General features: G+C 37.9%; 1 protein-coding gene across 1 annotated transcript in view; it reads left to right on the top strand.

The window, feature by feature from the left end:
• LOC117085597 (probable C-mannosyltransferase DPY19L1) overlaps positions 1-27,727 on the top strand; it is a 51,875-nt gene that overhangs the window by 18,195 nt on the left and 5,953 nt on the right. The window contains exons 5-14 of the mRNA XM_033214642.1: positions 170-229; positions 758-838; positions 5,671-5,772; positions 8,067-8,138; positions 10,058-10,107; positions 13,026-13,050; positions 14,083-14,202; positions 15,656-15,830; positions 16,596-16,695; positions 24,404-24,529. Coding sequence (XP_033070533.1) covers positions 170-229; positions 758-838; positions 5,671-5,772; positions 8,067-8,138; positions 10,058-10,107; positions 13,026-13,050; positions 14,083-14,202; positions 15,656-15,830; positions 16,596-16,695; positions 24,404-24,529 — 911 coding nt within the window. The remainder of the gene's footprint in view (positions 1-169; positions 230-757; positions 839-5,670; positions 5,773-8,066; positions 8,139-10,057; positions 10,108-13,025; positions 13,051-14,082; positions 14,203-15,655; positions 15,831-16,595; positions 16,696-24,403; positions 24,530-27,727) is intronic.

The following is a 27,727-nucleotide window of genomic DNA, read 5'->3' as shown; positions in this document are numbered from 1 at the left end:
GTACCTTGAAGTCACTGACTATAGAAATGAGCATGTGGATGGTATGTGGAAAGGTGACCATGTGCTAAATTTTATATACTTGAGAATCTGTATTATTTAGAATTTTTTGGTACTTGAATTTATGTCTATAAGTATTAACTATGTATATTATGTTATTTTCTCTACTCAGGGTATTCTGGCAATGAAACCACATTTCCTGAAAATAAATGTATCTGAACTTAGTTTATGGGTAAGAATAAATCTGTTTTAATGCTTATGTTTTTTCTTCTCTAAAATATATCATTGGTTTTATGTTTTACTTTTAAGAAAATGATCTGTGTAATTCAGGGGATCCAACAGTTTCATAGTGTATTAGGGCTCAATTTTAATGTACCAAACTGCCCTTTTTATGAAGCAAGTTAAAGTTAATCCTGGGTATGTAGTTAAAAAATTCCAGTTTTATTTATTACTCATGTTTCATCTGAGAAACAGTGCATGTATGAAAATCTGTTAAAGGGAATTTAACTGCAGTGGTTGTATAAATCTCCTATAAAATATATTAATTTTGATAAGATTGTATGATTATATTTTTATTTTTAGTTATTGCCCCTTGATTTTGAGCAACACGCTTGATTTTAAATTGAGATGCATTTTTTAGCATTTTCTCTTGTAGACAGCAATATATATTTCATGTATGATTAAAGCATTTATTTTTTTCTTCCTAGCCTGTGTCTATGGAATATGAAGCATCAGAGTTATTTTTGTTTTCTTTTTTTAGGTTATTCAAGGATGTTTTTGGTTATTTGGAACTGTCATACTTAAATACTTGACATCTAAAATTTTTGGTATTGCAGATGACGTAAGTGCATTTTTTGCTTAAACTTGACTTGAATCGAATAGCCTAAGAATAAATTGAGTTATTCAAGTATTACTATTAAAATGAAATTCTAGGGTGAAGTCTGTTCACCTATTATTTTATCTATTTAATATAATAGAAAGTAAATGTAATTGTATATAGATTTTCATTCTCCAAAATTAGTTTCTTAAAACAATCTCTTATTGTATTGGTCCTTCTATGACACTAAAATTTTAAAGCAGGAAAACTCTACAGATTAAAGATCGAATTTTAAGGTCTATGCAGATATTTTTCTCTAGCTTCTTTTTAACTGGTAAAGACACCATCTTCAGAGCCTTAGCTGGAGATCGTATTATAGTCTCATTCTTTTTTCTCCCCAGTTTTCAAGTCATTACTTGTAAAAGTCTTTTATAAGCCTTTATAGATAATTTAATCCAAGTTAGTCTTATTTAGAGGAGATGTTTGTTTGCTTTTGGTATTAGGGTTGAAGGGAAGATAAAATGGAGAAGTCTGTCTTATAAATTTAAGAATTCTCCCTGTCCATAATTGCTTTGCCTATTCTATTTTGGTGTTTTAATCAGCACATCCTCAGTCAGGAGGCTGTCAAAGATTTAATTTAAAAAAGCAGCACAAGAACCAACATGGAAAAAATAAACTACTTTTTTTCCTATAATTTATTTTTATTGGTGATTTTCTTCTTTCTGTACTAGATTAATGTTACGGTTTTGAAACTGGGTTATGTGAAGTCCTAGGACTTCCCAGGACTCTTCCCTGAGAGCTGTGTACTCCCCCATCTCCTAGCCTCTCTTACCCAGGGCACTTTAACCTTAATCTCTTTCATATAGGTTTTCGTAAGAACAAGGGTTGTTTTTGCTTAAAAGATTGAAAGCACGTGGACCATTAAATGGGTGGTCTACAATCTGTGGAAAGATTTTTAAAACTTTAAAACTATAGTTGAAAATGTATTCATTCATTCATTCATTCATTCATTTAGTACCTCCTGTGTGCCTGACAATGGAAGGTATCCTAGAGATACAAAACTGAGTAAGGTATGGTCTAGCAGAAAATTCAGAAAATAGGGACAATTTCTAGCAGTTATAATACAGCATAATAAAGGCTATGATGAAAAATTAAGTACAGAGTACTGCAAGAATACACAGGAGGAGCATTAGGGAAGGATCCTGGAAGTCATCTGAGGATGAGAGCTGAAAGGTGGGTGACAGCCAGTATGCAGAGCATGAGCAGAAAGAAAAGTGAAATAACCCTAGTCCTGCATTTATGGAATCTCTTTACCTCACTGGGGGAAAATGAACCAGTTAAGGTATTAATTCAGGTTAAAGCAATTATTGTCATTTTCTGTCATAGCCTAAAATTATGCCAGGGCCAAGAAAAAGATGCTGAAAACTATGTTATTTGCAAATTAGAAATAACTTAGTTGTAACTTTAGTCTTTTTAGAAATATGTAACATTGATCAAGGGCATTGGCTCATAAGTTCTTAACTTTGACATTGGTTAAAGGAAGAGAGTGGCAAGGCTACTACCCAGCCTTTCATTTCCTACTGAGTTCTCTACTTTTACTGACAGTGCCTCTGAGCATAGGCTTTTAGCTGTCTGCCCCAAATCGGGTCAGCCTGCTCCAGTAGTGAAGGTTCTTTTTATGACCAGCCATACTCTGTCCTGCCCCCTTCAAAAGAATTGTTGCACTAACAGTATGGGGGAGATGGGGGTGGTACCGAGGTGGATGGGAGCAACCTAGCTAAAAATGCCGCAGACTCCCACTGTTTTTACCCAGAGTTTATCAGTTTTTTATGAATGAATGCTTCCCATGTCGTTGCTTCCTTTTGATTAATCTCTAGAACCCGATACGAGTTGTTTTTTTTTTATAATTTTGTCCAATTTTAAGGTTGTTTTGGAGAATGGGAAATACCAGTTTCTTCACTCTGCGGTATTTGGAAGTTGACACATTTTTTGATATACGAGTGTTGATCTAGCTTATATCCTGGGATAAACCTCACCTGCTCAAATGTAGTATTTCTTTTCTATATTGCTGGATTTGGTTGGCTAATATTTTTAAGGATATTCGTCTGTTATTCATGAGGAATATTCGTTGTAGTTTTCTTGTAATGATTTTGTCTGGTTTTGGCTTCAGGGTAATGTCATCTCCTAAAATTATTTGCAAGTGTTCTGTCTCCTGTTTTCAGAGAGATTTTTGTGTAGAATTGGTATTATCTCTTCCTTAAATGTTTGGTAGAATTTGACAGTGAAGCCCTCACGACCTGGAGCTTTCTTTTTGTGTAGTTTTTTTACTACAAATTCAATTTCATTAGGAAGCTCTCCAGTTCATCTGGAGTGAACTTTGGTAGTTTATGTCCTTAGAGGAATTTTGCCCATTTTATATATGTCATCAAATGGATAATGCTTTTTGAGTTTAGTCAGTTAAAATTCTTACTGGAATTTTTGTGTATATGCATATATGGGAAGTGATCTTTTTGTTCTTTGGTTGGCTTCTCCTTGTTTGGATTTGGAATTAATATTGGTCTCCCATTAAGAGCTGTTGTGGTTTTTGTTTTTTGTGTTTTTTGTTTTGTTTTGTTTTCTTTTCTTTCCTACTTTCTGGCAACTTGGGAAAGTTTTTTTTTTGAAAGTTTAATAATTCATCTATGTTAACCATCTCAGTCTAGGGCTTTTTGGGAGGGAAAATACTTGATTTCTCTTTCAGATATTTGAATGCTTTTTGTTCTATTTAAGTTTTCTATTTATTTTTGTTGGTGTTTTATGGTTTTCCAGAAATGTATCCATTTTACTTAGGTTTTACAATTTATTAGCAAATTGTGTAGCCTACTCTTCTTATTTTAATTATGTTGAGTCCATAGTTATTTCTCCCTTTTTCGTTTTGCTTTTTGTTTGCATCTTTTATTTCCTTCATTGGACTTGCTCTAGAGGTCTGTTGTTTTAATATTTTTAAAGTTATACCTTTTTCAAGTCCTCTGTGGTTTTGTTGTGTTTCTCTTTGTCACCAATTCCTGTCCTTATTCTTAGATCTTTTTGTTTCCTCTCTTCTGATGCCCAAGGGAAATGCTTAGCTCTGTTGTTTTCACCTCTCTTATTTTCTGATCAATGCTTTTAAAGCTAAAATTTTCTTATAAGTGTGTAGTACTTCTTTATGTATCTTATACATTGGCTATTTGTGATTTTTTTTAAAGTTAAGTTTTATGATATTTAATTTCTAATCAAAAAAAATTTAAAGCAATTTTTAGTTATTTTCTAGTTTTATTGCATTTATAATCAAATATATGTATATATTTGGAATTTATTGTTGCATGGTATGTGAATATTCAAAAATATTTCACTTGTGTTCAAGGATAATGTGTATTCTCTTTGTGAAGTTTATATTCTCTGTTTGTGAGCTAGTTGATTGTATTTACCTTTTATGTTAACTTTTGTCAACTTTTTTATTCAAGGAGGCAGTGTTTAACATTTTCAATGAACACTGTCAACTTTTCTATTTCTTCCTTTAGTTTTTGTCAGTTCTTATTCTGTGTACTTTGCATCTATGTTTTTAACTGCAGATATGTTGGCAATATGTATAATCTTGCTTTTTTGTTGGCAATATGTATAATCTTGCTTTTTAATATAATATATAATATAATATTATAAATAATATAGTTGTTTCTTTTCATGTATTTTTTGCCTGAATTCAGTTTTGTGAGACATTATAATTGCTAACAGATTTGTTTTAAACATACATGGTATATCTTCTTCCATTCTTCTGTTTTCAACCTTTCAGTATACTTTTAAGTATTTCTTTTGGTGACAACATAATATTAGATTTTTTCCCCTTAAGTCCAATTTGAGCATCTGCCCCTTAATTAGTGAATTTATGCTCTTTACATATATGCTAATTGTTATAATACTAGGACTTATTTCGTTCATTTTGTTTGGGGATTTGTTTTCTTCTGCTATTTTAGGTGCCGTATATTCTTATATTTCTTAAACTTATCAGCATACATTTCTTCTCCCAAGAAGACACAGTATTTTGAAATGCTTCATCACATACCTGCCACCATCTAGTTCCTACTCTTACCCTGTTCCTTCTGCTTCATGTAGATATCATATAGAATTTAGTCATGGTTTGTCCTAGATATAATTTCTCCTCTTTTCTTTGGTCATTGCTTTTGTAGACTATAGTGAACTTGAACATTTGGCAAATGTATTCTGTCTTTGTGCCCTAGTTTTCTTGTTTATAAAGTGAAAATAATTCCACCTTCCTCACATGGCTTTTTGTGGGAGGTAATGTGGCAGTGTGAGTGAGAATGCTTGATAACGTGAATAATTATGTGAGAGGTGATTATCAGTCAAAAAGAACCTTTTATTCCAATACCTGCCCATTTCTACTTCACTCAAGTACTCTTTTCAATCTCCTTTTCAGAATTAGTATTTCCTTTTCTTTACCCCATAGCCCATTGTGCTTTTATGATTAAGAGATGTCAGTATGTGTTCTCAAGCCCAGAGCTGCTGGTAGGCTCCAGCAAGGGAGATACTGTGTAGCCTGTTACACCAGGTTTAGCACAGTAAACTGGGAAAACCCAAAGGAAAAAGCTTTTGGGATGTTGATGAGTGTGGAAGGTAGGGTGTCGTTGGAGCTATCACTATTCAGCAAAAGAAGGGAACTGTGAAGGTGGAGGGTATAGCATTTCCTTCTTTAACAAAAGCAACCTTGGTATGGGAACAGTAGACTGTGTAATGTAATGAAAACTATTTTCAGATACTATTGAAATTAAAATATATTATTGCAGTGTATGGCTTAATGTAATGGTAACTTTATTTCTTACCAGGCTCATATTGGCAACTTATTAACATCAAAATTCTTCAGTTATAAGGATTTTGATACTTTGTTGTATACTTGTGCAGCGGAGTTTGACTTTATGGAAAAAGAGGTAAGATGTGATTTCTAGTTCTGTTTCCTAAGGTTTTGGTCCATACATTTTTCATAAAGGGTGCTCGTCTTATATCAGACTCTTTATGTGCTGTTATCTCAGTTTGATGGAAAAGGAAAATCTGGCAGCTTAGAGGAAGATTTTTCTATTTACATTAGTGCAGCTCCCTGGAATATATGGCCTTTACTCATTTTGATAATTTAGAAATAACACATTCAGACGAGCAGTGGTTTTCTAGGTGAGTAAACACAGAGGCATTTCAAGTTGCCATTTTTCTGTGATAGCATTAATTTAGTCAAGCTCTCAAACTCTTACATTTCCACTCATTTTGTGGTTATTTAAATAGATATTTGTTTTGAAACATCAAGTCCAGGCTTTTCATTCCAACAGCATTTTTCTTTCTAAAACTGTATTCAGAGATTTAGAAGGAAAGCAGAGAGTAGTTTAGTGGATTGTGAGACAGAAGCCTGCAATTTTGCTTGATGTTCTTGAACAAGCAACTCTCATTCCTCGTGTTATAGTTTACTAGTTTCTAGTAGCATGCCATAAACAGATATTGTGAAGACAAAATGAGATAATACATAGGAAAGTACTTTGATATTTTAATATATAAATATTTAAATAAATAAAATATTAATTTGCAATACTTTATGAGCTGGTTTAGTTCAACAGACATGTATATATGTGCATTTTTAACACCATCAATGTGTACTGATGAATTACATTATCTGTGTCACTCCTTCAGAGTGGTGTGTGTGTATATAAAACTGGCCAACAATACTCTCTTGACATGTTAGTTTCCCTCATGATCCCACCGTGTTAGCCCAGTGTCCAGAGTTCCAGACCAGTGGATGCCAGGGCACCACACAGGAAACTTTTATCTACCAGCCGTTCGGAGTTGAGTGTGTTCTGCAGAGGTACTCTTTGCTCCAGTGGCCTGTCAGTCTTCATTTATTGTGTTCCGGCAAATGGTTTTGACACACAATGACTGACAAAGATATATGAGTTTTAGTGTTACACCTGCCGAAACAAACAAGCGAAGCATATCTTGTAAGACATTGAAATGCGTGTTCATAGGGGATCAAGACTCCTTCAAATATTAGAGAGTTAGGATGTGGTGAAGGTTCTTTAACATTACTGAGAACATCATACATACTGCTACAGCCTGAGAGTATTAAACATAAGTTATGTGATGAGAGAAATAATTTATTGAGGCATAGCATGATTTCAGCTAATTTGAAGAAAATAGCAAAGCTGTTTCCAGCATGCCATTCCGCATCACTGTATGTATCTGAATTCATCGGGACTGTGCTGTAGAGACAGAGCAGTGTCAGTTCAGGGAACATATGTTCCAATTATAGTACACCCATACAGTGTATTGTGTGGTACACCCATACAATACCCACATATGTTCCAATTATAGTACACCCATACAGTGTATTGTGTGGTACACCCATACAATACCCACATATGTTCCAATTATAGTACACCCATACAGTGTATTGTGTGGTACACCCATACAATACCCACATGTGTTCCAATTATAGTACACCCATACAGTGTATTGTGTGGTACACCCATACAATACCCATAGCGTGCTATTTGCTAACATGGTATCATACTGACATGGAAAGATGCTTAAGATATATAATGGAGTAAACAAAATGATATAGTCTTATTAAGCCATAATTAACACACATAAAAGTAAAGTGTAAAAGAGCAAAATTTTAACAGTGGTTTTTTTGGGTGGAGAGATAACTGAGAGGTGCACAAGATCACAATGTGTAGGGCTTTGTTATTAAACTTATTTCTATTTTTTTCTGCTACTAAAGAAAATGTAAAAGTCTTTTGTTCCCCTCAAACGTCGATCATTATTTTGTTTATGCATGAGAGAGAAAAAGAGAATGTGTGTGCGCGTGTGTTTCAAGGATAATACTTTTATCCCCCACAAAATATACAGGAAAAGCTTATTCCATTTAAAGGAGCTTTACGTACCTTAGATGACTATTAAGTTGGTCTCTCTAGTTCGATAAGTAGCATGCAAACAGTAATCTCTTCAGTCACATGTCACATTTACAGGGGTTTAGGTACCGTGTTTTTAGTATTTCAACTCAGCATTTTGGGGCAGTTCATTTCTGTGGAAATGCACCTTCCTTTTTATGATGGCAGGCAGTGGGTAGATTGGTGAATGTTCATATTTCTCTACTTTCAGAAATGTACCTATTTCATTATTTGAAATGAAATTTTGTTTGGTTAAAATATTTCTTTCAACAAAACATCTCTTTGAATTTCAGACTCCACTGAGATACACAAAGACATTATTGCTTCCGGTTGTTCTTGTAGTGTTTATTGCTATTGTTAGAAAGGTATGTCTATCACTTAAGAGCTCTTTCTTATAATAGAGTATTTTCTTGTTTTTACATAGTACTTGCATATACTTGGCCACATATTAATATGATACAATGTTTTGTATGGGCTTACTATAACATGTTCTGTGTTTTCTTAATGATAGTTTTTGATAGACATTTATATATCTTCAAAATATTCTATCTGCTAGCATAAAACAGACATCAGAAAAGGATGGCTCCAGTTTAGATAGTCATGTATTTTGGAAGACATGATCAGAGACCACATTGACCCAGATACAACTTGCGTGTGTAAATTATTACTGGCTTCTACCTTTAATGTAATATTTCCCTAAAATATTGAATATATACCTTTCTAAGTGATTTGTGCAGTGTGCAGTAACTCCTGTGTTTATTATTAATCAGAAAGAAAAAAACGGAGTATTTGCAATGTGTTGATGAACTAGATAAAATGTTTAGGTCCCCAACTTGGCTTTGATAATAAAATTCTAAGCCCAGATATAAATAAGGTCAAAGGAAGTGTGATTTTCCCTTTCTTTTTTTCTTTCAAGAATTGTGCACTCTGTAACCAAATGTGTCTTAAGAGAATGAGTAGAAGTTAATCTGTGATGGAAAAAGAAATGACAGACCTTAAAAGTTTCCTGATCTGTAGCCAGTGATTTCTGTGTTAACACAATTTCATTTATTTGTAGACTATTCTGTATGATAACAATTGTTCATATTATGTATTTGTACTCTGCTTTGTATGGAACATTTTCACCTAAGTATTTAAATTGGTTATTCGACAGCCCTGTCGGGTAGACAAATGTTATCCCCATTTTAACATACGGAACTGAAAGATCAAAGATGTTGTTAGGAGCCTCACATCATGTCCACTTAAAATCTAGGGAAGAGTGAGACTCGGGCTCTGCACCTTCCCTGTCATAGGGCTACATGTGGTATTCAGCTGTGTACTCCAACAGCACTTTTCATCTCTAATCAGTTAATAGTCAGTTCCTGCTGTGCGCCAGGCTTTGTGTGTGCTTTGCACTTTTATACACTTTATGTGGATGTGCACCTACTGGGTACTCAAAAAATACTAAGCATTGGCCATCCAGAACATATGCAAAAGACAGGATCCTGAGTGGTGAAAGATGATGAAAACCATTAGCTAGGCTGTTTCGTTTAAAGAAGAAAAGATTCAGATGGAAAGCGGATAATTATTTTGAAATGTGTTAAAAGCCTGCCCCTTGAAAATAAGGTTACACACAATCTGGCTCCTTAGGATCATGGCCAATTCCAGGCAGTAGGACTTTTGACCAGAACTGATCTCGACTAATAAGGAAAGTGTTATAGATTCAAGCAGCAGCTGAGTAGTTCTTCTAAGGGCTGGATTACAACCTGTCAGCAGTGTTTTAGAGAATATTTACTGGAGATAGGATTTTAGATTAGATGACCTCCTGTTATTGCTAAGTATGAAAGCACAGTGACTGTGTTTTGAATGCTTCTAGCGGTGATTATCAACCTTTGAGCCAACTCTCCAGTTTTCTGTGTGTACTGTTAAGGAGAGGTGTTGCCAACAATGTTGGCATGGTGGAAGTAGCACTGAATGTGAATTTGAAGCCAGAAGATCTGGTTTCAAGACTGCAGTGCTTCTTAGTAGTTGTCTGCCTACAGGGCAATCGTTTAATCCATCTGAGCTTGTTGCTCATTTACAAAATGAGGATGATATCATCTACCCAACAGGGCTATTGAATATTAGCTTTGATCAGATACTACACAAATATAAGATTATGTTGTTGTGATTATTATTTTCTGAGTTCTCTCTTATCTCTATACTTATATTTTCATTAGAAGTTTTACAGTTTAGAAGATACTTTAGTTAAAATATTGTTTTTCCCAACACAGCCTTTTTAAAGTGTTTCAAAATCTGTTTACAGGTTATTAGTGATATGTGGGGTGTCTTAGCTAAACAACAGACACATGCAAGGTAAATATGCTATGAAGAATTTTATTACCTCCTCTGTTCATTTATTAAATAGATATTTACAGTGTATTAATTTTATACTTACATGTTGTGTACCTAATATTTGATAATATATATTTTTTTGTGGTCCATTCCCTTCTTGGCATTTCTTCTTATTTCCTATCTGTGTAGAACACAGCACATCACTTATTCATCCTTCAGATGTCATCCAGTACAATCTGACAGTAGCCCTGCACATAATCTACACTCGAAGGACACAGTTTTGTACTTCAGTTCAGCAGGGAAAGTAAATTATTATGTGAGTGATTTTAGGGCCAGTGGACTGCCTTTTGGGAAATGAGCAGGGAATATAAAACTGGATTCATACTTCTCACTTTTCACAGAAAATAAATTTCAGATGAAGCAGAGAATTAGGTATAGGAAAAAAATAAAACCCCAAAATTAACCAAGAGAGTATGTTTATAATCTGAGAGTTAGAGAGGCCGATAGCATCATTTTTGTTCAACAGTTTATATACAGTGCCTGCAAGATAGTAAAAAATAGTAGTTGAATGAGTATTTACATATGACTAATGAACACGAAAAGGTAGTCTTGATCCTGTGGTAAAGACATTCAGGTTAAAGTGAAGACCTTTTCGCTTCTCGTATTTCTAAAAATTAATAGTATAGCCAATGCTTGCCAGAGTGGGAGGTGGTGGATGGGAGGGAAGTTTGGCAGTACACAGTAAAACATATGGTGGCCCTGTCCTTCAGCCCTGCAGTTCCACCAGTGCAAGTCTACCCTCTAGAGATGCTCACAGAAATACAGAGATGATGGGGAGAAATGCCTTTGATAGTACTGTGTGTAATGTGAGAAATGGAAACATCCAAAATATCTCCTATGATCCAATCATAGAGTGGAATGTTAGGCCATCTTTATGGAAATAGGTCCAGTATACATTATTGAATTTTTAAAATTGCCAGTGTGTGTGTGTGTGTGTATAGGATAATTATACTTCTGTTTAAAATTTGGAGATTTTTGTGTGTTTGTGCATAGAAGTGATCTGGAAAGATAAATCCTGTTATTAAGAGTGTGGGATTGGAGGATGGAGTGAAGGTAGTTTTAACTCTGCTTTTATTCTTTTGTGGGATTTTTGGAGGACAAGGATTGTTCAGTGTATGTATCTATATGTGTGTGTGTGTGTGTGTGTTGTGTGTGTGTGTGTATATATATATATATTTTTTTTTTTTTTTGAGACAGATCCTCGCTGTGTTGCACCGGCTGGAGGAGTGCAGTGGCACAATCTCGGCTCACCGCAACCTCCGCCTCCCGGGTTCAGGCGATTCATCTGCCTCAGCCTCCTGAATAGCTAGGTGACCACCACCACGCCTGGCTAATTTTTGTATTTTTAGTAGAGACGGGATTTCACCATATTGGCCAGGCTGGTCTTGAACTCCTGACCTCGTGACCTGCCTGTCTTAGCTTCCCAAAGTTCTGGGATTATAGGCATGACCCTATATTTTATAATTTGAATATACACACCCTTATTCCCTCACCTCCAAGTCTCTGCCAACATAATGATAAATTATTGCACATACTCCTGAGAGAATCCTTTTTCTCATTTAGAAACAATTTGCTGTAACTATGCCCTTGTTTATACCTGTAACATTTGAGTGGAGGACTGAGGGGGAGAGAAAAGGTTCTGGTTTACAATGCCAAAATTTTTCTTCATTTGAGGTGCAATTATTTTTGAAGAGCTGAGGAAGAAGCTACGAAGTGTCAGCTCTAGTATGCAGCTCTGGAAGAGGAAGGCAGAACTTTTCACAGAAACACAGCTGTCCCTTCAGGAATAACTTACCTATAGAAATAATGACAGGGAACCATTGAGTTGCATGGGGTTTTCCGTTCAAATAGGATCAGAGCTCTTTTTTGGAAGAGGAGTGGCATGTTGACGTTTTATTTTGCATAACTACGAAAGCCCATGTAAAAAGGGGAAGAGTAGGACATACATTTTAACTATGAAAGACGTGAATGCCAATATTCTCTTTACTCAAAGATCCAGGAAGTAAAGTGGGATAGAGGCAGCATGATGTAGTAAAAAGTATATTGGTTCTGAAGTCAGTCCGAATATAGTCCTGGCTGCTACTTAGTAGCTCTGTGACTCCCTTTCCTTGGCTGTAAATTGGGGTAATAAATGGTTGTAGGATTAGAGTTAATAGAATGTGCTAAGCATATTAACATTGTAAGTACTCAACAAATGGTAACTGATAGTTTTTACTTGGTGTGAAAAAAGAATAAAGAAAGAACTGCTTCATCTCCTTCACTACCCCCTTATGTGTCCTGAGTTTGCTAATATATTTTGAGGCCAAGTTCTCAAATTAGATTATATGCTACCTGGATTAACAGTTTATTGATACAATTGTTCATTCATTAAAAATGTTGAGCTCTAAGTGTCAGGTATTACTGTGGGTCTTGGGAACATATCAGTGCTTAAGAAAGAGAAGGTGTGTATTGTCAACTCACACATTTCTGTCTCTGACTCAGACTTCTCCCTTTAACTGAGATTTACACATATAACCACCTATTTGTCATCCCTACTTGGTTGCCTAGTGAAAATCTCAAAGGTGTTTTTTATTCCATGCTTTGCTGGGGTATCACCAGTGAGGGAGCTGGGACAGCACAGTGTGCCTTTGTTGTCCTAATAAATACCCATCTAGTCAAATAGTTAGGATATAACACAACATTATCATTCTTCATTAACTTTCTTAAAAGAGTATAGCACTAGTTTTGGCATGTGACTTTTAGTTATTTTGATTTGCCTCTATGTGTCCTGAGAGAATGTTACAGAAGTTGTAAAACTCCTATTTGCAAGCTGAAATGCAAATATATGAAGTAAGTGCTTCAATAATGAATTGATAGAAATACATTGTTTTCTGTTCCAGAAAACACCAGTTTGATCATGGAGAGGTAAAGACTTAATATCACTATAATTTTACTTATCTTAAAGTTGCATGCATTTGTACTTTCCTTTCTAGTTCCAGTTTCTAACTTGGTTGGCAATTGTCAGCAATCATCTTGCAGATACCCTGGCATTTTTTTTTTTTTTTTGAGATGGAGTCTTGCTCATCGCCCAGGCTGGAGTGCAGTGACGTGATCTCGGCTCACTGCAAGCTCTGCCTCTCGGGTTCACACCATTCTCCTGTCTCAGCCTCCCAAGTAGCTGGGACTACAGGCGCCCGCCACAGCACCCGGCTAATTTTTTGTATTTTTAGCTGAGACGGGGTTTCACCGTGTTAGCCAGGATGGTCTCGATCTCCTGACCTCGTGTCCGCTCGTCTTGGCCTCCCAAAGTGCTGGGATTACAGGCATGAGCCACTGTGCCCGGCCTCGAGGTATGTGTTTTTATGAGAATGCTACATGCAGATTCACTGACCATTCATTTGTTAAAATTAACTAGGAAACTCGTTCTGCTGTGATCATCTTTACACTAATAGCAGTTGATTTCTGGAGCCCATGTAGACATATATGTGAGGTGTCTATTGCATGATTGGAAATCACTTTCCTCTCTGCTCACCTTGCTGGAAGCCTCAGAGATGTTGTTGGTTACTGCTCCCATCTCCTAGTGGTCCAGTCTGGTTTTGAGGGCAGTTCCAAAATGGAGCCCTCAGATCTTGAGGCAGCAGTCATTTCTTTTACTAATGTCTTTTCTTGGTCTGATGGTAGCATCCAGGTAGATTCAAAAATGTGGGCTTTATTAACCACAGGTTTGACTCTGAGAATCACAGACGCACTTGCCTTAATGACTTTATAATTTTAGCCTTCCACTAAAATGGAACAGTTTGAAAGTGAATTTTAAGAATTGATTTAGAAATTTCAGAAACCTAAGTAGTAGTACTTTTTGTTGCTAAGGAGAACATACCCCTTTCTTCATATTGCCAGCTTAGTATTCTTAAACTTCACTAACAGTAGGAGTAAAAAATATTTTCTTCTTTCTTTCAGCTGGTTTATCATGCATTGCAATTGTTAGCATATACAGCCCTTGGTATTTTAATTATGAGACTAAAACTCTTCTTGACACCACACATGTGTGTTATGGCATCACTGATCTGCTCAAGACAGGTAACATGTTATGTTGGAGTATAGCTCCTATAATAATTTTAGCCTTTATTATTGAGTGGCCCTAAAATAATGAATTACAAAGTCTTTTAAGTGATTATAGATAAAGCTCTTCATGGTTTTGTACTTATCTTTCTTAAAGGGTAAGGGCCAAAGCTGATCATTTTCTTTCTTTCTAAAGACTTTAAAATAGTTGTTGGTGTACAACAAACACTGATTTAGTACAGAGTGAGTTCATGGGTGATTACTGCAGGTGCTGATAGAAAGCAAAGCTTAATTGTACAAATAGTAACTTTTTTTTTTGTTTTGGCATTCATATCGCAAAGAATTCTAACAATTTCAAGTTATAAGTGCTTGAAAATTATATGTTCTTTTTTTTAGTGTCAAACTTAAACTTTTTTTTCATTTGGTACACATTTGGTGCACATTCTTGACTTGTGCTTTTTAAAATTTAGTTTAAGCCTTCCTTGGTGGTTTGCTGCTAATTTTTCCTGGATAACTGCCTCCTTGATCTGTATTCATAGATTTATGCTTCTTCATAGTGTCACCTTTCCATCAGTCAACCAGCCTACGTACAACAGCAGCACCTCCCTTAAACGTAGCAGATAGTCACTAAGCACCTACACTGTGCACTCTGGGGATGGAGGATAGAGTAGAGGACAGAAAAGTCAAAAGCCAGTGTTTATAAGCCCTCAAAAACTTGAAATCTAGCTCTGTAGACATGTAGAGAAAGATCAAGAGAACAAAGTGTTGTTAAGGAGTGTGGACTATTTAAATGTGGAAAAAAGTAGCCAGCCTCGAGGTTCCCAAGCAGAATGTTGATTCTGTTAGAAAGGCACTACTTTCCTCCTTTCTGACCCCTTTAGGCTGGCACAGGAGAGGAGGCTGGTTGGAAGCCTTTAATTTTGAGTCTTTATCCCACAGCATGACTGATGATATAGGTTGGTGCAAAAGTAATTGCAGGTTTTGTCAAAATAGCAAAACACGCAATTACTTTTGCAGCAACCTAATGGAAAGTGTCACTAGGGCAGGTTTTGCAAATGTGGGGTTCCTGCTGGTCACACAGGACCTTGCATTCAGAAGGACCCTGAACTTGGTTGAATATTTGCTGCTGCTGTTTTGAACGTCTTAGTAATTTTTTAACAGGAGACCCCACATTTTTGTTTTGCACTGGGCCTTGTAAATTGCGTTGGTGGTTGTGGCTTTACTTGAATCTGGGAGTAGAGAAAGCAGGTTGAGAAAAGAGCTTCCTACATTGTGTTCCACTTATATGAGGCTGATGGTAGAATTCTTTTGATCCCAAAGATTATTATTTTGGGGCTTTTTCTTTAGAATAATTAATCCCTTTTTTGGGACTCCAGCAGAGGCCACATTCTTCTCTGGGAAGAAGTTTTGCATAACAGATGCATACTACTTTATACTAACAATTACCAATGTATTCTTACTTTGGTTTCAGCTATTTGGATGGCTCTTTTGCAAAGTACATCCTGGTGCTGTTGTTTTTGCTATATTAGCAGCAATGTCAATACAAGGTTCAGCAAATCTGCAAACCCAGTGGAATATTGTAGGGGAGTTCAGCAATTTGCCACAAGAAGAACTTATAGAGTGGATCAAATATAGTACTAAACCAGGTAAAAAAAAAAAAAGCCATATTTTTTAGCTGTTTTTCCCACAATTTTGTATACCACTGCAAACTCTTAAACCCTAGTTACTTCCACTGATCTTACTCTTTCTAAGCAATGTTGCGTTTAGAATATCTAAAACAAAGGAAATATCAATCCTGTTTAAATGGTTTTCTGGGGAAATGTTATACGTATGTTCTTAGTAATTTATTGTGCCGTTTTTTATAGATTTTAATTTTTTCAAAATTTATTCACAGTCATAAATGCCACATTTAAAATAATTTTTACTGTGCTTATTTTCTTAATGAATTTTTAATATTAGTCCTTCACATTCCTTCTTGAAATAAACTCCTAGAATGTGTTATTTTACTCGTGTGGAAAGGGAGTCTTTGTTGTCATCTGAGTGTCAAATTTTTGAATGCTAAATCATCTTCTAGAATTTCTTGTTACTATAAAGCTTTCGTAGTCCATTTGATACTTCTTTTCTAGATTCAGGAAAGATTTCTAAGATTTTTTTCTTGAAAGAAAGAAAGAAATCTTTAATAATGAGATGATGAAGCTCTATTTTGCAAGGAAAATAGTTTACCCAGACCTGGCTGCCAACTGCTACTTTATCAGCCATCTGACTTCATTCTAGTTCTGCCATTGAATCTTGAAGTCATGAACCTGCTGGGCCTCCACTCTGTTACCTGTGAAATAATTGATTTAAACTTGAAGGAGACCCCTTCTCACCCTTACTGAGTGTCTTCCTGAGACCTTCCTCTTGCTTTCCAGATGCAGTGTTTGCGGGTGCCATGCCCACGATGGCAAGTGTTAAGCTCTCTGCACTTCGGCCCATTGTGAATCATCCACATTATGAAGACGCAGGCTTGAGGTCAGTGCACAGTCTTGCATCATCAAAACAAACCTTCGATGCAAACAGACAGTGAGTGGAGGACGCCAGCAAAGGAATGAGGAATGTTCCAAAAGGATATGATGAACTGAGGCTTATCGAATCGGGGAGCAGAAGGCTGAAATAAGACTGCTAAGCTCTAAACAAATCCGTTAAGGCTTCACAGGGCAGGAAAGCAACAACATTGGGGGCCATCTTCTCTACCAGGCAGAAAAAAGAAGTCATACGATAGCACTTTCCCACAGGTTAACAGGGCTCTAAAATGTCTAAGTTCTTTTCATCCTGTAACTCCCTGAAGAGTTTAGCTTAGGGTGTTTATTAAGGTTTTCTCATAGGTGATTTTTCTTGAGTTTGGAGAAATGATTTGAAATAGAATCCCATTCAAAGAGGAGTTTATTCTGGTTTTCACCAGTATAGACTGTTAGAATGATCTTGGGTGTTTTCTTTTTTTTTAGATTTTTTTGAGACTTTAGAATATAATTTAGAGACGTGTGGTCTAAATTATCTTTTTTTTAATTTAATTTTTCATGCAGTTTCTAAGGCAGGTGAAGCTATTCATTTTCTAAGTAATTAGGTGAATCTTTTTTTTTTTTTAGTAGCTCAGTTATTATTCTTTTTTTTTGTTATGATTGTACTTTAAGTTCTAGGATACATGTGCATAACGTGCAGGTTTGCTACATATATATACTTGTGCCATGTTGGTGTGCTGCACCCATCAACTCGTCATTTACATCAGGTATAACTCCCAATGCAATCCCTCTCCCCTCTCCCCTCCCCATGATACGCCCCGGTGTGTGATGTTCCCCTTCCTGGGTCCAAGGGTTCTCATTGTTCAGTTCCCACCTATGAGTGAGAACATGCGGTGTTTGGTTTTCTGTTCTTGCGATAGTTTGCTGAGAATGATGGTTTCCAGCTGCATCCATGTCCCTACAAAGGACGCAAACTGATCCTTTTTTATGGCTGCATAGTGTTCCATGGTGTTCATGTACCACATTTTCTTAATCCAGTCTGTCACTGATGGACATTTGGGTTGATTCTAAGTCTTTGCTATTGTGAATAGTGCCGCAATAAACATACGTGTTCATGTGTCTTTATAGCAGCATGATTTATAATCCTCTGGGTATATACCCAGTAGTGGGATGGCTGGGTCATATGGTACGTCTAGTTCTAGATCCTTGAGGAATCGCCATACTGTTTTCCATAATGGTTGAACTAGTTTACAATCCCACCAACAGTGTAAAAGTGTTCCTATTTCTCCACATCCTCTCCAGCACCTGTTGTTTCCTGACTTTTGAATGATTGCCATTCTAACTGGTGTGAGATGGTATCTCATTGTGGTTTTGATTTGCATTTCTCTGATGGCGAGTGATGATGAGCATTTTTTCATGTGTCTGTTGGCTGTATGAATGTCTTCTTTTGAGAAATGTCTGTTCATATCCTTTGCCCACTTTTTGATGGGGTTTTTTTTTTTTTTCTTGTAAATTTGTTTGACTTCTTTGTAGGTTCTGAATATTAGCCCTTTGTCAGATGAGTAGATTGCAAAAATTTTCTCCCATTCTGTAGGTTGCCTGTTCACTCTGATGGTAGTTTCTTTTGCTGTGCAGAAGCTCTTCAGTTTAATTAGATACCATTTGTCAATTTTGGCATTTGTTGCCGTTGCTTTTGGTGTTTTAGACATGAAGTCCTTGCCCATGCCTATGTCCTGAATGGTATTACCTAGGTTTTCTTCTAGGGTTTTTATGGTATTAGGTCTAACATTTAAGTCTCTAATCCATCTTGAATTAATTTTCGTATAAGGAGTAAGGAGAGGATCCAGTTTTAGCTTTCTACTTATGGCTAGCCAATTTTCCCAGCACCATTTATTAAACAGGGAATCATTTCCCCATTTCTTGTTTTTCTCAAGTTTGTCAAAGATCAGATGGCTGTAGATGTGTGGTATTATTTCTGAGGACTCTGTTCTATTCCATTGGTCTATATCTCTGTTTTGGTACCAGTACCATGCTGTTTTGGTTACTGTAGCCTTGTAGTATAGTTTGAAGTCAGGTAGCGTGATGCCTCCAGCTTTGTTCTTTTGACTTCGGATTGTCTTGGCAATGCGGCTCTTTTTTGGTTCCATATGAACTTTAAAGCAATTTTTTCCAATTCTGTGAAGAAAGTCATTGGTAGCTTGATGGGGATGGCATTGAATCTATAAATTACCTTGGGCAGTATGGCCATTTTCACGATACTGATTCTTCCTGTCCATGAACATGGTATGCTCTTCCATTTGTTTGTGTCCTCTTTTATTTCGCTGAGCAGTGGTTTGTAGTTCTCCTTGAAGAGGTCCTTTACATCCCTTATAAGTTGGATTCCTAGGTATTTTATTCTCTTTGAAGCAATTGTGAATGGAAGTTCATTCATGATTTGGCTTTCTGTTTGTCTGTTACTGGTATATAAGAATGCTTGTGACTTTTGCACATTAATTTTGTATCCTGAGACTTTGCTGAAGTTTCTTATCAGCTTAAGGAGATTTGGGGCTGAGACAATGGGGTTTTCTAAATATACAATCATGTCATCTGCAAACAGGGACAATTTGACTTCTTCTTTTCCTAACTGAATACCCTTGATTTCTTTCTCTTGCCTGATTGCCCTAGCGAGAACTTCCAACACTATGTTGAATAGGAGTGGTGAGAGAGGGCATCCCTGTCTTGTGCCAGTTTTCAAAGGTAATTTTTCTAGTTTTTGCCCATTCAGTATGATATTGGCTGTGGGTTTGTCATAAATAGCTCTTATTATTTTGAGATATGTTCCATGAATACCGAATTTATTGAGCGTTTTTAGCATGAACGGCTGTTGAATTTTATCAAAGGCCTTTTCTGCATCTATTGAGATAATCATGTGGTTTTTGTCTTTCGTTCTGTTTATATGCTGGATTACATTTATTGATTTGCGTATGTTGAACCAGCCTTGCATCCCAGGGATGTAGCCCACTTGATCATGGTGGATAAGCTTTTTGATGTGCTGCTGGATCCGGTTTGCCAGTATTTTATTGAGGATTTTTGCATCGATGTTCATCAGGGATATTGGTCTAAAATTCTCTTTTTTTGTTGTGTCTCTGCCAGGCTTTGGTGTCAAGATGATGTTGGCCTCATAAAATGAGTTAGGGAGGATTCCCTCTTTTTCTATTGATTGGAATAGTTTCAGAAGGAATGGTACCAACTCCTCCTTGTACCTCTCGTAGAATTCAGCTGTGAATCCATCTGGTCCTGGACTTTTTTTGGTTGGTAGGCTATTAATTATTACCTCAATTTCAGAGCCTGCTATTGGTCTATTCAGGGATTCAGCTTCTTCCTGGTTTAGTCTTAGGAGAGTGTCAGTGTCCAGGAAATTATCCATTTCTTCTAGATTTTCTAGTTGATTTGTGTAGAGGTGTTTATAGTATTCTCTGATGTTAGTTTGTATTTCTGTGGGGTCGGTGGTGATATCCCCTTTATCATTTTTTATTGCATCTATTTGATTCTTCTCTCTTTTCTTCTTTATTAGTCTTGCTAGCGGTCTATCAATTTTGTTAATCTTTACAAAAAACCAACTCCTGGATTCATTGATTTTTTGGAGGGTTTTTTGTGTCTCTATCTCCTTCAGTTCTGCTCTGATCTTAGTTATTTCTTGCCTTCTGCTAGCTTTTGAATGTGTTTGCTCTTGCTTCTCTAGTTCTTTTAATTGTGATGTTAGAGTGTCAATTTTAGATCTTTCCAGCTTTCTCTTGTGGGCATTTAGTGCTATAAATTTCCCTCTACACACTGCTGTAAATGTGTCCCAGAAATTCTGGTATGTTGTATCTTTGTTCTCATTGGTTTCAAAGAACGTCTTTATTTCTGCCTTCATTTTGTTATGTACCCAGTAGTCATTCAGGAGCAGGTTATTCAGTTTCCATGTAGTTGAGCAATTTTGATTGAGTTTCTTAGTCCTGAGTTCTAGTTTGTTTGCACTGTGGTCTGAGAGACAGTTCGTTAAAATTTCTGTTCTTGTACATTTGCTGAGGAGTGCTTTACTTCCAATTATGTGGTCAATTTTGGAATAAGTGTGATGTGGTGCTGAGAAGAATGTATATTCTGTTGATTTGGGGTGGAAAGTTCTGTAGATGTCTATTAGGTCTGCTTGCTGCAGAGCTGAGTTCAAGTCCTGGATATCCTTGTTAACTTTCTGTCTCGTTGATCTGTCTAATGTTGACAGTGGGGTTTTGAAGTCTCCCATTATATCGTATGGGAGTCTAAGTCTCTTTGTAAGTCTCGAAGGACTTGCTTTATGAATCTGGGTGCTCCTGTATTGGGTGCATATATATTTAGGAGAGTTAGCTCTTCCTGCTGAATTGATCCCTTTACCATTATGTAATGGCCTTCTTTGTCTCTGTTGATCCTTGATGGTTTAAAGTCTGTTTTATCAGAGACTAGGATTGCAACACCTGCCTTTTTTTGTTCTCCATTTGCTTGGTAGATCTTCCTCCGTCCCTTTATTTTGAGCCTATGTATGTCTCTGCATGGGAGATGGGTCTCCTGAATACAGCAAACTGATGGGTCCTGACTCTTTATCCAGTTTGCCAGTCTGTGTCTTTTAATTGGAACATTTAGTCCACTTACATTTAAAGTTAATGTTGTTATGTGTGAACTTGATTCTGCCATTATGATATTAACTGGTTATTTTGCTTGTTAGTTCATGCAGTTTCTTCCTAGCCTCGATGGTCTTTACATTTTGGCATGTTTTTGCAATGGCTGGTACCGGTTGTTCCTTTCCATGTTTAGTGCTTCCTTCAGGGTCTCTTGTAAGGCAGGCCTGGTGGTGACAAAATCTCTAAGCATTTGCTTGTCTGTAAAGGATTTTATTTCTCCTTCACTGATGAAACTTAGTTTGGCTGGATATGAAATTCTGGGTTTAAAATTCTTTTCTTTAAGAACGTTGAATATTGGCCCCCACTCTCTTCTGGCTTGTAGAGTTTCTGCCGAGAGATCTGCTGTTAGTCTGATGGGCTTCCCTTTGTGGGTAACCCGACCTTTTTCTCTGGCTGCCCTTAAGATTTTTTCCTTCATTTCAACTTTGATGAATCTGGCAATTATGTGTCTTGGAGTTGCTCTTCTGGAGGAGTATCTTTGTGGCGTTCTCTGTGTTTCCTGAATTTGAATGTTGGCCTGCCCTACTAGGTTGGGGAAGTTCTCCTGGATGATATCCTGAAGAGTGTTTTCCAACTTGGTTCCATTTTCCCCCTCACTTTCAGGCACTCCAGTCAGACATAGATTTGATCTTTTTACATAATCCCATACTTCTTGCAGGCTTTGTTCATTTCTTTTTCTTCTTTTTTCTTTAGATTTCTTTTCTCGCTTCATTTCATGCATTTGATCCTCAATCGCTGATACTCTTTCTTCCAGTTGATCGAGTCGGTTACTGAAGCTTGTGCATTTCTCACGTATTTCTCGTGTCATGGTTTTCATCTCTGTCAGTTCGTTTATGGCCTTCTGTGCATTAATTATTCTAGTTATGAATTCTTCCACTCTTTTGTCAAGATTTTTAGTTTCTTTGCGCTGGGTACGTAATTCCTCCTTTAGCTCTGAGAAGTTTGATGGACTGAAGCCTTCTTCTCTCATTTCGTCAAAGTCATTCTCCGTCCAACTTTGATCCATTGCTGGTGATGAGCTGCGTTCCTTTGCAGGGGGAGATGCGCTCTTATTTTTTGAATTTCCAGCTTTTCTGCCCTGCTTTTTCCCCATCTCTATGGTTTTATCTGCCTCTAGTCTTTGATGATGGTGACGTATTGATGGGGTTTTGGTGTGGGTGTCCTTCCTGTTTGTTAGTTTTCCTTCTAATTGTCAGGACCCTCAGCCGTAGGTCTGTTGGAGATTGGTTGAGGTCCACTCCCGACCCTGTTTGCCTGGGTGTCAGCAGCAGAGGTTGCAGAAGATAGAATATTGCTGAACAGCGAGTGTACCTGTCTGATTCTTGCTTTGGAAGCTTCTTCTCAGGGGTGTACTCCACCGTGTGAGGTGTGGGGTGTTGGTCTGCCCCTAGTGGGGGATGTCTCCCAGTTAGGCTACTCAGGGGTCAGGGACCCACTTGAGCAGGCAGTCTGTCCCTTCTCAGATCTCAACCTCCATGTTAGGAGATCCACTGCTCTCTTCAAAGCTATCAGACAGAGTCGTTTGCATCTGCAGAGGTTTCTACTGCTTTGTTGTTGTTGTTGTTGTTGTTGTTGTTTAGCTGTGCCCTGTCCCCAGAGGTGGAGTCTACAGAGACAGGCAGGGCTCCTTGAGCTGCTCTGAGCTCCACCCAGTTCGAGCTTCCCAGTGGCTTTGTTTACGTACTTAAGCCTCAGCAATGGCGGGCGGCCCTCCCCCAGCCTCGCTGCTGCCTTGCAGGTAGATCGCAGACTGCTGTGCTAGCAATGAGGGAGGCTCCATGGGCGGGCGTGGGACCCTCCCGGCCAGGTGTGGGATATAATCTCCTGGTGTGCCCGTTTGCTAAGACCCTTGGTACAGCGCAGTATTGGGGTGGGAGTTACCCGATTTTCCAGGTGTTGTGTGTCTCAGTTCCCCTGGCTAGGAAAAGGGATTCCCTTCTCCCTTGCGCTTCCCAGGTGAGGCGATGCCTCGCCCTGCTTCAGCTCTCGCTGGTCAGGCTGCAGCAGCTGACCAGCACCAATTGTCCAGCACTCCTTAGTGAGATGAACCCAGTACCTCAGTTGAAAATGCAGAAATCACCTGTCTCCTGTGTCACTCGCGCTGGGAGCTGGAGACTGGAGCTGTTCCTATTCGGCCATCTTGCTCCACCCTCCTGATTAGGTGAATCGTATTAGCATCTTCTTTTGCATGACAATAGCATGTACATTTACAAATAAGCTTTTTCATTGAAAAATCAATCTCATCAAGCTAATTTACAGACAAAATTTTGTTAAGTAAGTTTAGTTTTTCTTTTTTTTTTTTTTTTTTTTTTTTTTGAGACGGAGTCTCGCGCTGTCACCCAGGCTGGAGTGCAGTGGCCGGATCTCAGCTCACTGCAAGCTCCGCCTCCCGGGTTCATGCCATTCTCCTGCCTCAGCCTCCCGAGTAGCTGGGACTACAGGCGCCGCCACCTCGCCCGGCTAGTTTTTTGTAGTTTTTAGTAGAGACGGGGTTTCACCGTGTTAGTCAGGATGGTCTCGATCTCCTGACCTCGTGATCCGCCCGTCTCGGCCTCCCAAAGTGCTAGGATTACAGGCTTGAGCCACCGCGCCCGGCCTGTAAGTTTAGTTTTTCTTAAGTCTAGAAATAAAACGAAGAACCATTTAATGTGAATTACTGTTGATGTCGAAGTTGGTACTGTTGCAGCTTCAGAGTAGTCCTGTAGTTGTGTTTGCTGTAGTTCATCCCTGTTCACACACAGGGTACCTCGCTCTTACATATGATGGAGTAGTGAAGAATTTAAGACAAATAAATAGGTGAACAAACACAAAGATGACCAAGTTTGGAAATGTAGGGGTGCGTTAAAGGTGACCCTCATCTCCCACGACTTGTCCTCTTTCTGCTTTTGACCTCACTGATGTCCCTTAGCCGGAACTTCCATGGGGAATTTCCTCCTGACTGGATTCCTCTTCATCGTCATCTAGTCTAATTCAGTGCTTTCTTCCAAATGTGTTGATTATATCGTTTTAATCTTGAAAATTTTGTGCCCAATTTTTTTTTTAAAGAGCCAGAACGAAAATAGTATACTCAATGTATAGTCGGAAAGCAGCTGAAGAAGTGAAGCGAGAACTGATGAAGTTAAAAGTGAACTATTACATTCTAGAAGAGTCATGGTGTGTAAGAAGATCCAAGTGAGTATCAACACAGTTAACATTTTATAATCAGAAGACACGAAGGTTAATTCGAGCACATGGCAAATACTTTGCTCGTAACAGGGGTGTGTATATAACATAAGGTATACATGGAAAAACTTTTTTTTTTTTTAAACAGGCTCTCACTCTGTCACCCAGGCTGAAGTGCAAGTGGCATAATCTGGGCTCACTGTAGCCTCCACCTAATTTTTGTGTTTTTAGTGGAGATGGGGTTTTGCCATGTTGGCCAGGCTGGTCTCAAATTCCTGTCCTCAAGTGCTACTCCTGCCTTGGCCTCCCAAAGTGCTGGGACTACAGGCTTGAGCCACCATGCCTGGCCTGAAAAAACTTTTTAGATAGTGATTTGGAGACTTTGTTTTTTAGTCTTTATAAATATCTTTTTTTTTAAATAATGATTTGTATGTGTATACTACCTTAAAGAGATTTTTATTGGCACTAGTTGATAATCTCCCAAATTGTTCATATTTGCTTTTGATGTTTAAAAAAAAAAATTCTATTTAAAATTGGATGTATTTTATTTCAAAAGACTTCCAGGGTCTGAAACCAAGTAATAGGGAGTCTCTTTTGGTGAAGTCAGGCAGCTGAGCACCAGGGGCCTCATTATCCGTACTGGGTCTCTGTGCTACACCATGTCCTGTGGATGGATGGGATACTCTGTCGGCATCAACTCAGAATGAAACTTTTCTTTCCTGGTGTTTCACATCTTATTTGAATGGGAAAATAACTTTACTGCAACCCACATTCTCTTGGGTTTATAGTTTTTAAAAGTTTCTATTTCCACAGAGATGTTTACTAAGCTGAGTATAGCTGCAAGTGACAGTAAGATCTTCAAAGCAGATATGAGTCTAAAGCTATCTAGAAATGTGGCACATAAGTGACGGGACAGCAGGTGACAGTAGCCTGCTTTTAAAGTACCAAAACATTCACTTCATGAAGGGCACAGTATAGGAAGAATTTTATCAGAAATAAACACTATTTTGTGGAATAATAATATTTTTTAAATTCTTACTACTCTGTAACTAAACAAAAGTGTTCAAGAGATTGTTATATTTGTGGCTTGATCATACTTGCCCACCACATATTTCAATGACACATATGGTATTAAGACAACATTGTTAAATACTGAGTAGTGAGTGAAAAATAGTTCTGTGACATAGTATTTACAGCTTTGCTCACAAGGAAACTAAAATAATTGATTATAGAATGATTTTCCTATGAATGTGTGCTACGTGGTTTGAATTCAGTCAGGATTTATAGAAAATGTTATTTTGTAATAATTCAGAAAATGGTTTAATCGTTTGTGAATATATATGAAATTCACATACTCACCTTTTACATTGTTATATAAATTTAGGACAGAAAAGTTCTAAGCATCTTATGACGATCTTATCAGGAAATTATATGAAATGAATGGTAGGCTGACATTTGCAATAGGAAGAACTCAGTTCTTAGCATAGCTTTCTACCAGAATTGGGATCTTCTTTATTTCTGTGGGTTTCACTCTCTTGAAACAACTGTAAGTTGCTGGAACATAAAAATAATTTTCATAACCTTTTTTCTCCAAGCTAACAATGAGCCTTGATGCGAGAGTTCATTTTTCCCTAGACCACCGCGTAGAGCCTGAATATGTGAAAGTTGCAGAGGCTTTGTGATGTAGAGTGTTGGGAGAGCTCCCTGGATTTGCATAGCTCTAACAGTGTCATATTCGGGTTCATGCTGTTTGCAGAGTAGGCAGAGCACTGTTTTACCCACACAAGAAGGGATACGAAGGCAAATTCAGGAAGTATGGCAATAAACTTTGCACACTAAACAAAATAGCAGACATTGAACTGACTTCAGGTCACTTATGAGCACTCAGACTGAGAGGTGGGGTGCAGAAGAGGGGGTGCTGGATTTCCCCGTCTGGACCTTGACTTGCCATTTATTGTGTCTGTCACAGCAGGAGTTGAGTGGGAGGAAGTTACGAAAGTGACTCTCTCATCTGTTTTCCCACTCATCAAAACAACACTCTCCATCTAGTACAAGATCTAAGCCAGGCTGATGATGCACTGGCAGGAAACCTCGGACAGGGCCACTCTGCTTCAACCTTGACACAAAACAGAAGCTGTGCTTTCTGTCCCGACAGGGAAGCAAATGGGGAGTTCAGATAGGAGGGGAAAGTGAAGAATGACTAATATTTACCTAGTGTTTACATTTAGAGTAGGAAGTGTCTTGACAAAGCTTTCTGCCAGGTTTGGGACCTTCCTTATCTCCTTGGCCTTCACTCTCCATTTCAGTTGTGATCAGCCTGAAACCCCTGTAGACTGCTGGGACATGAAAGTCTGTCGGAATGGGGGAAGCAGATGGGGAACTCAGATAGGGGAGGAAGGGAAAGAGGGATCAATATTCATCTAGTGCTTAATCTGTGCCTGGCAGTTGGTGAGCACTATGTTTAAATGATCTCATTTACAAGTGGCTTAATTGTATAGCTTGATTATTCCTTAAATATTTGACACTGTGTTTATATTTAAACACTGAAATATATTTGCATGCAAGTTGTAGATTAGTTTTTAATTAACTACAGTTCTGTTTTCTTTTACTCCAATAATAGAGTTGACATAAAATACATGTATTTAGAAGGAAATTATTCACATTTTCACCAATGCTATTTGCAGATGGCTGGCCTGGGGAAACTTTGGGAAACTCAGATGAGGACTAAGTAGTGTTGCACAAGGCACCCAGAGCTCCTCAAGACAGCTGTTTGCCCTCTCTTTTTCCTAAAAGCTGTTGAACTCAGGAAAACTGTGGGTCGTTCTCTAGTTTCTGTGTGTCTCACTCTCTGCCACCATGGGCCCTCAGTGTTGTAACAGTTCAGCCTTGACGTGTATGAGAAAAAAGGTAGGAAACCCATGTCCAGCCATATGATCATAGGTGTTCCATGTCAGCAGAAACCAGTGTCAGCAAGGGGGTGCAAAAAGTGTGCACTTGAACCCTCTTCATGGGAACTCTCATTGGCAAAACATTTCTAGGGGATAGTTTGATGAAGGGAAGGTAAGAAAACATCGTGCAGTCCTTTGGCAGAGTGATAACGCCGCTTCAGCAGCAGGGGTCTCCAAGCCCCCGGCCATGGACCAGTGCTGGGCTGTGGCCTGTTAGGAACCCAGCCCCACAGCAGGACGTGAGTGCAGGGGGAGTGAG

This window comes from Trachypithecus francoisi, unplaced genomic scaffold (genome assembly GCF_009764315.1).
Source record: "Trachypithecus francoisi isolate TF-2019V2 unplaced genomic scaffold, Tfra_2.0 Contig00564, whole genome shotgun sequence".
In the NCBI taxonomy this organism is placed as follows: domain Eukaryota; kingdom Metazoa; phylum Chordata; class Mammalia; order Primates; family Cercopithecidae; genus Trachypithecus; species Trachypithecus francoisi.
This window is presented reverse-complemented; position numbering and strand designations above follow the sequence as displayed.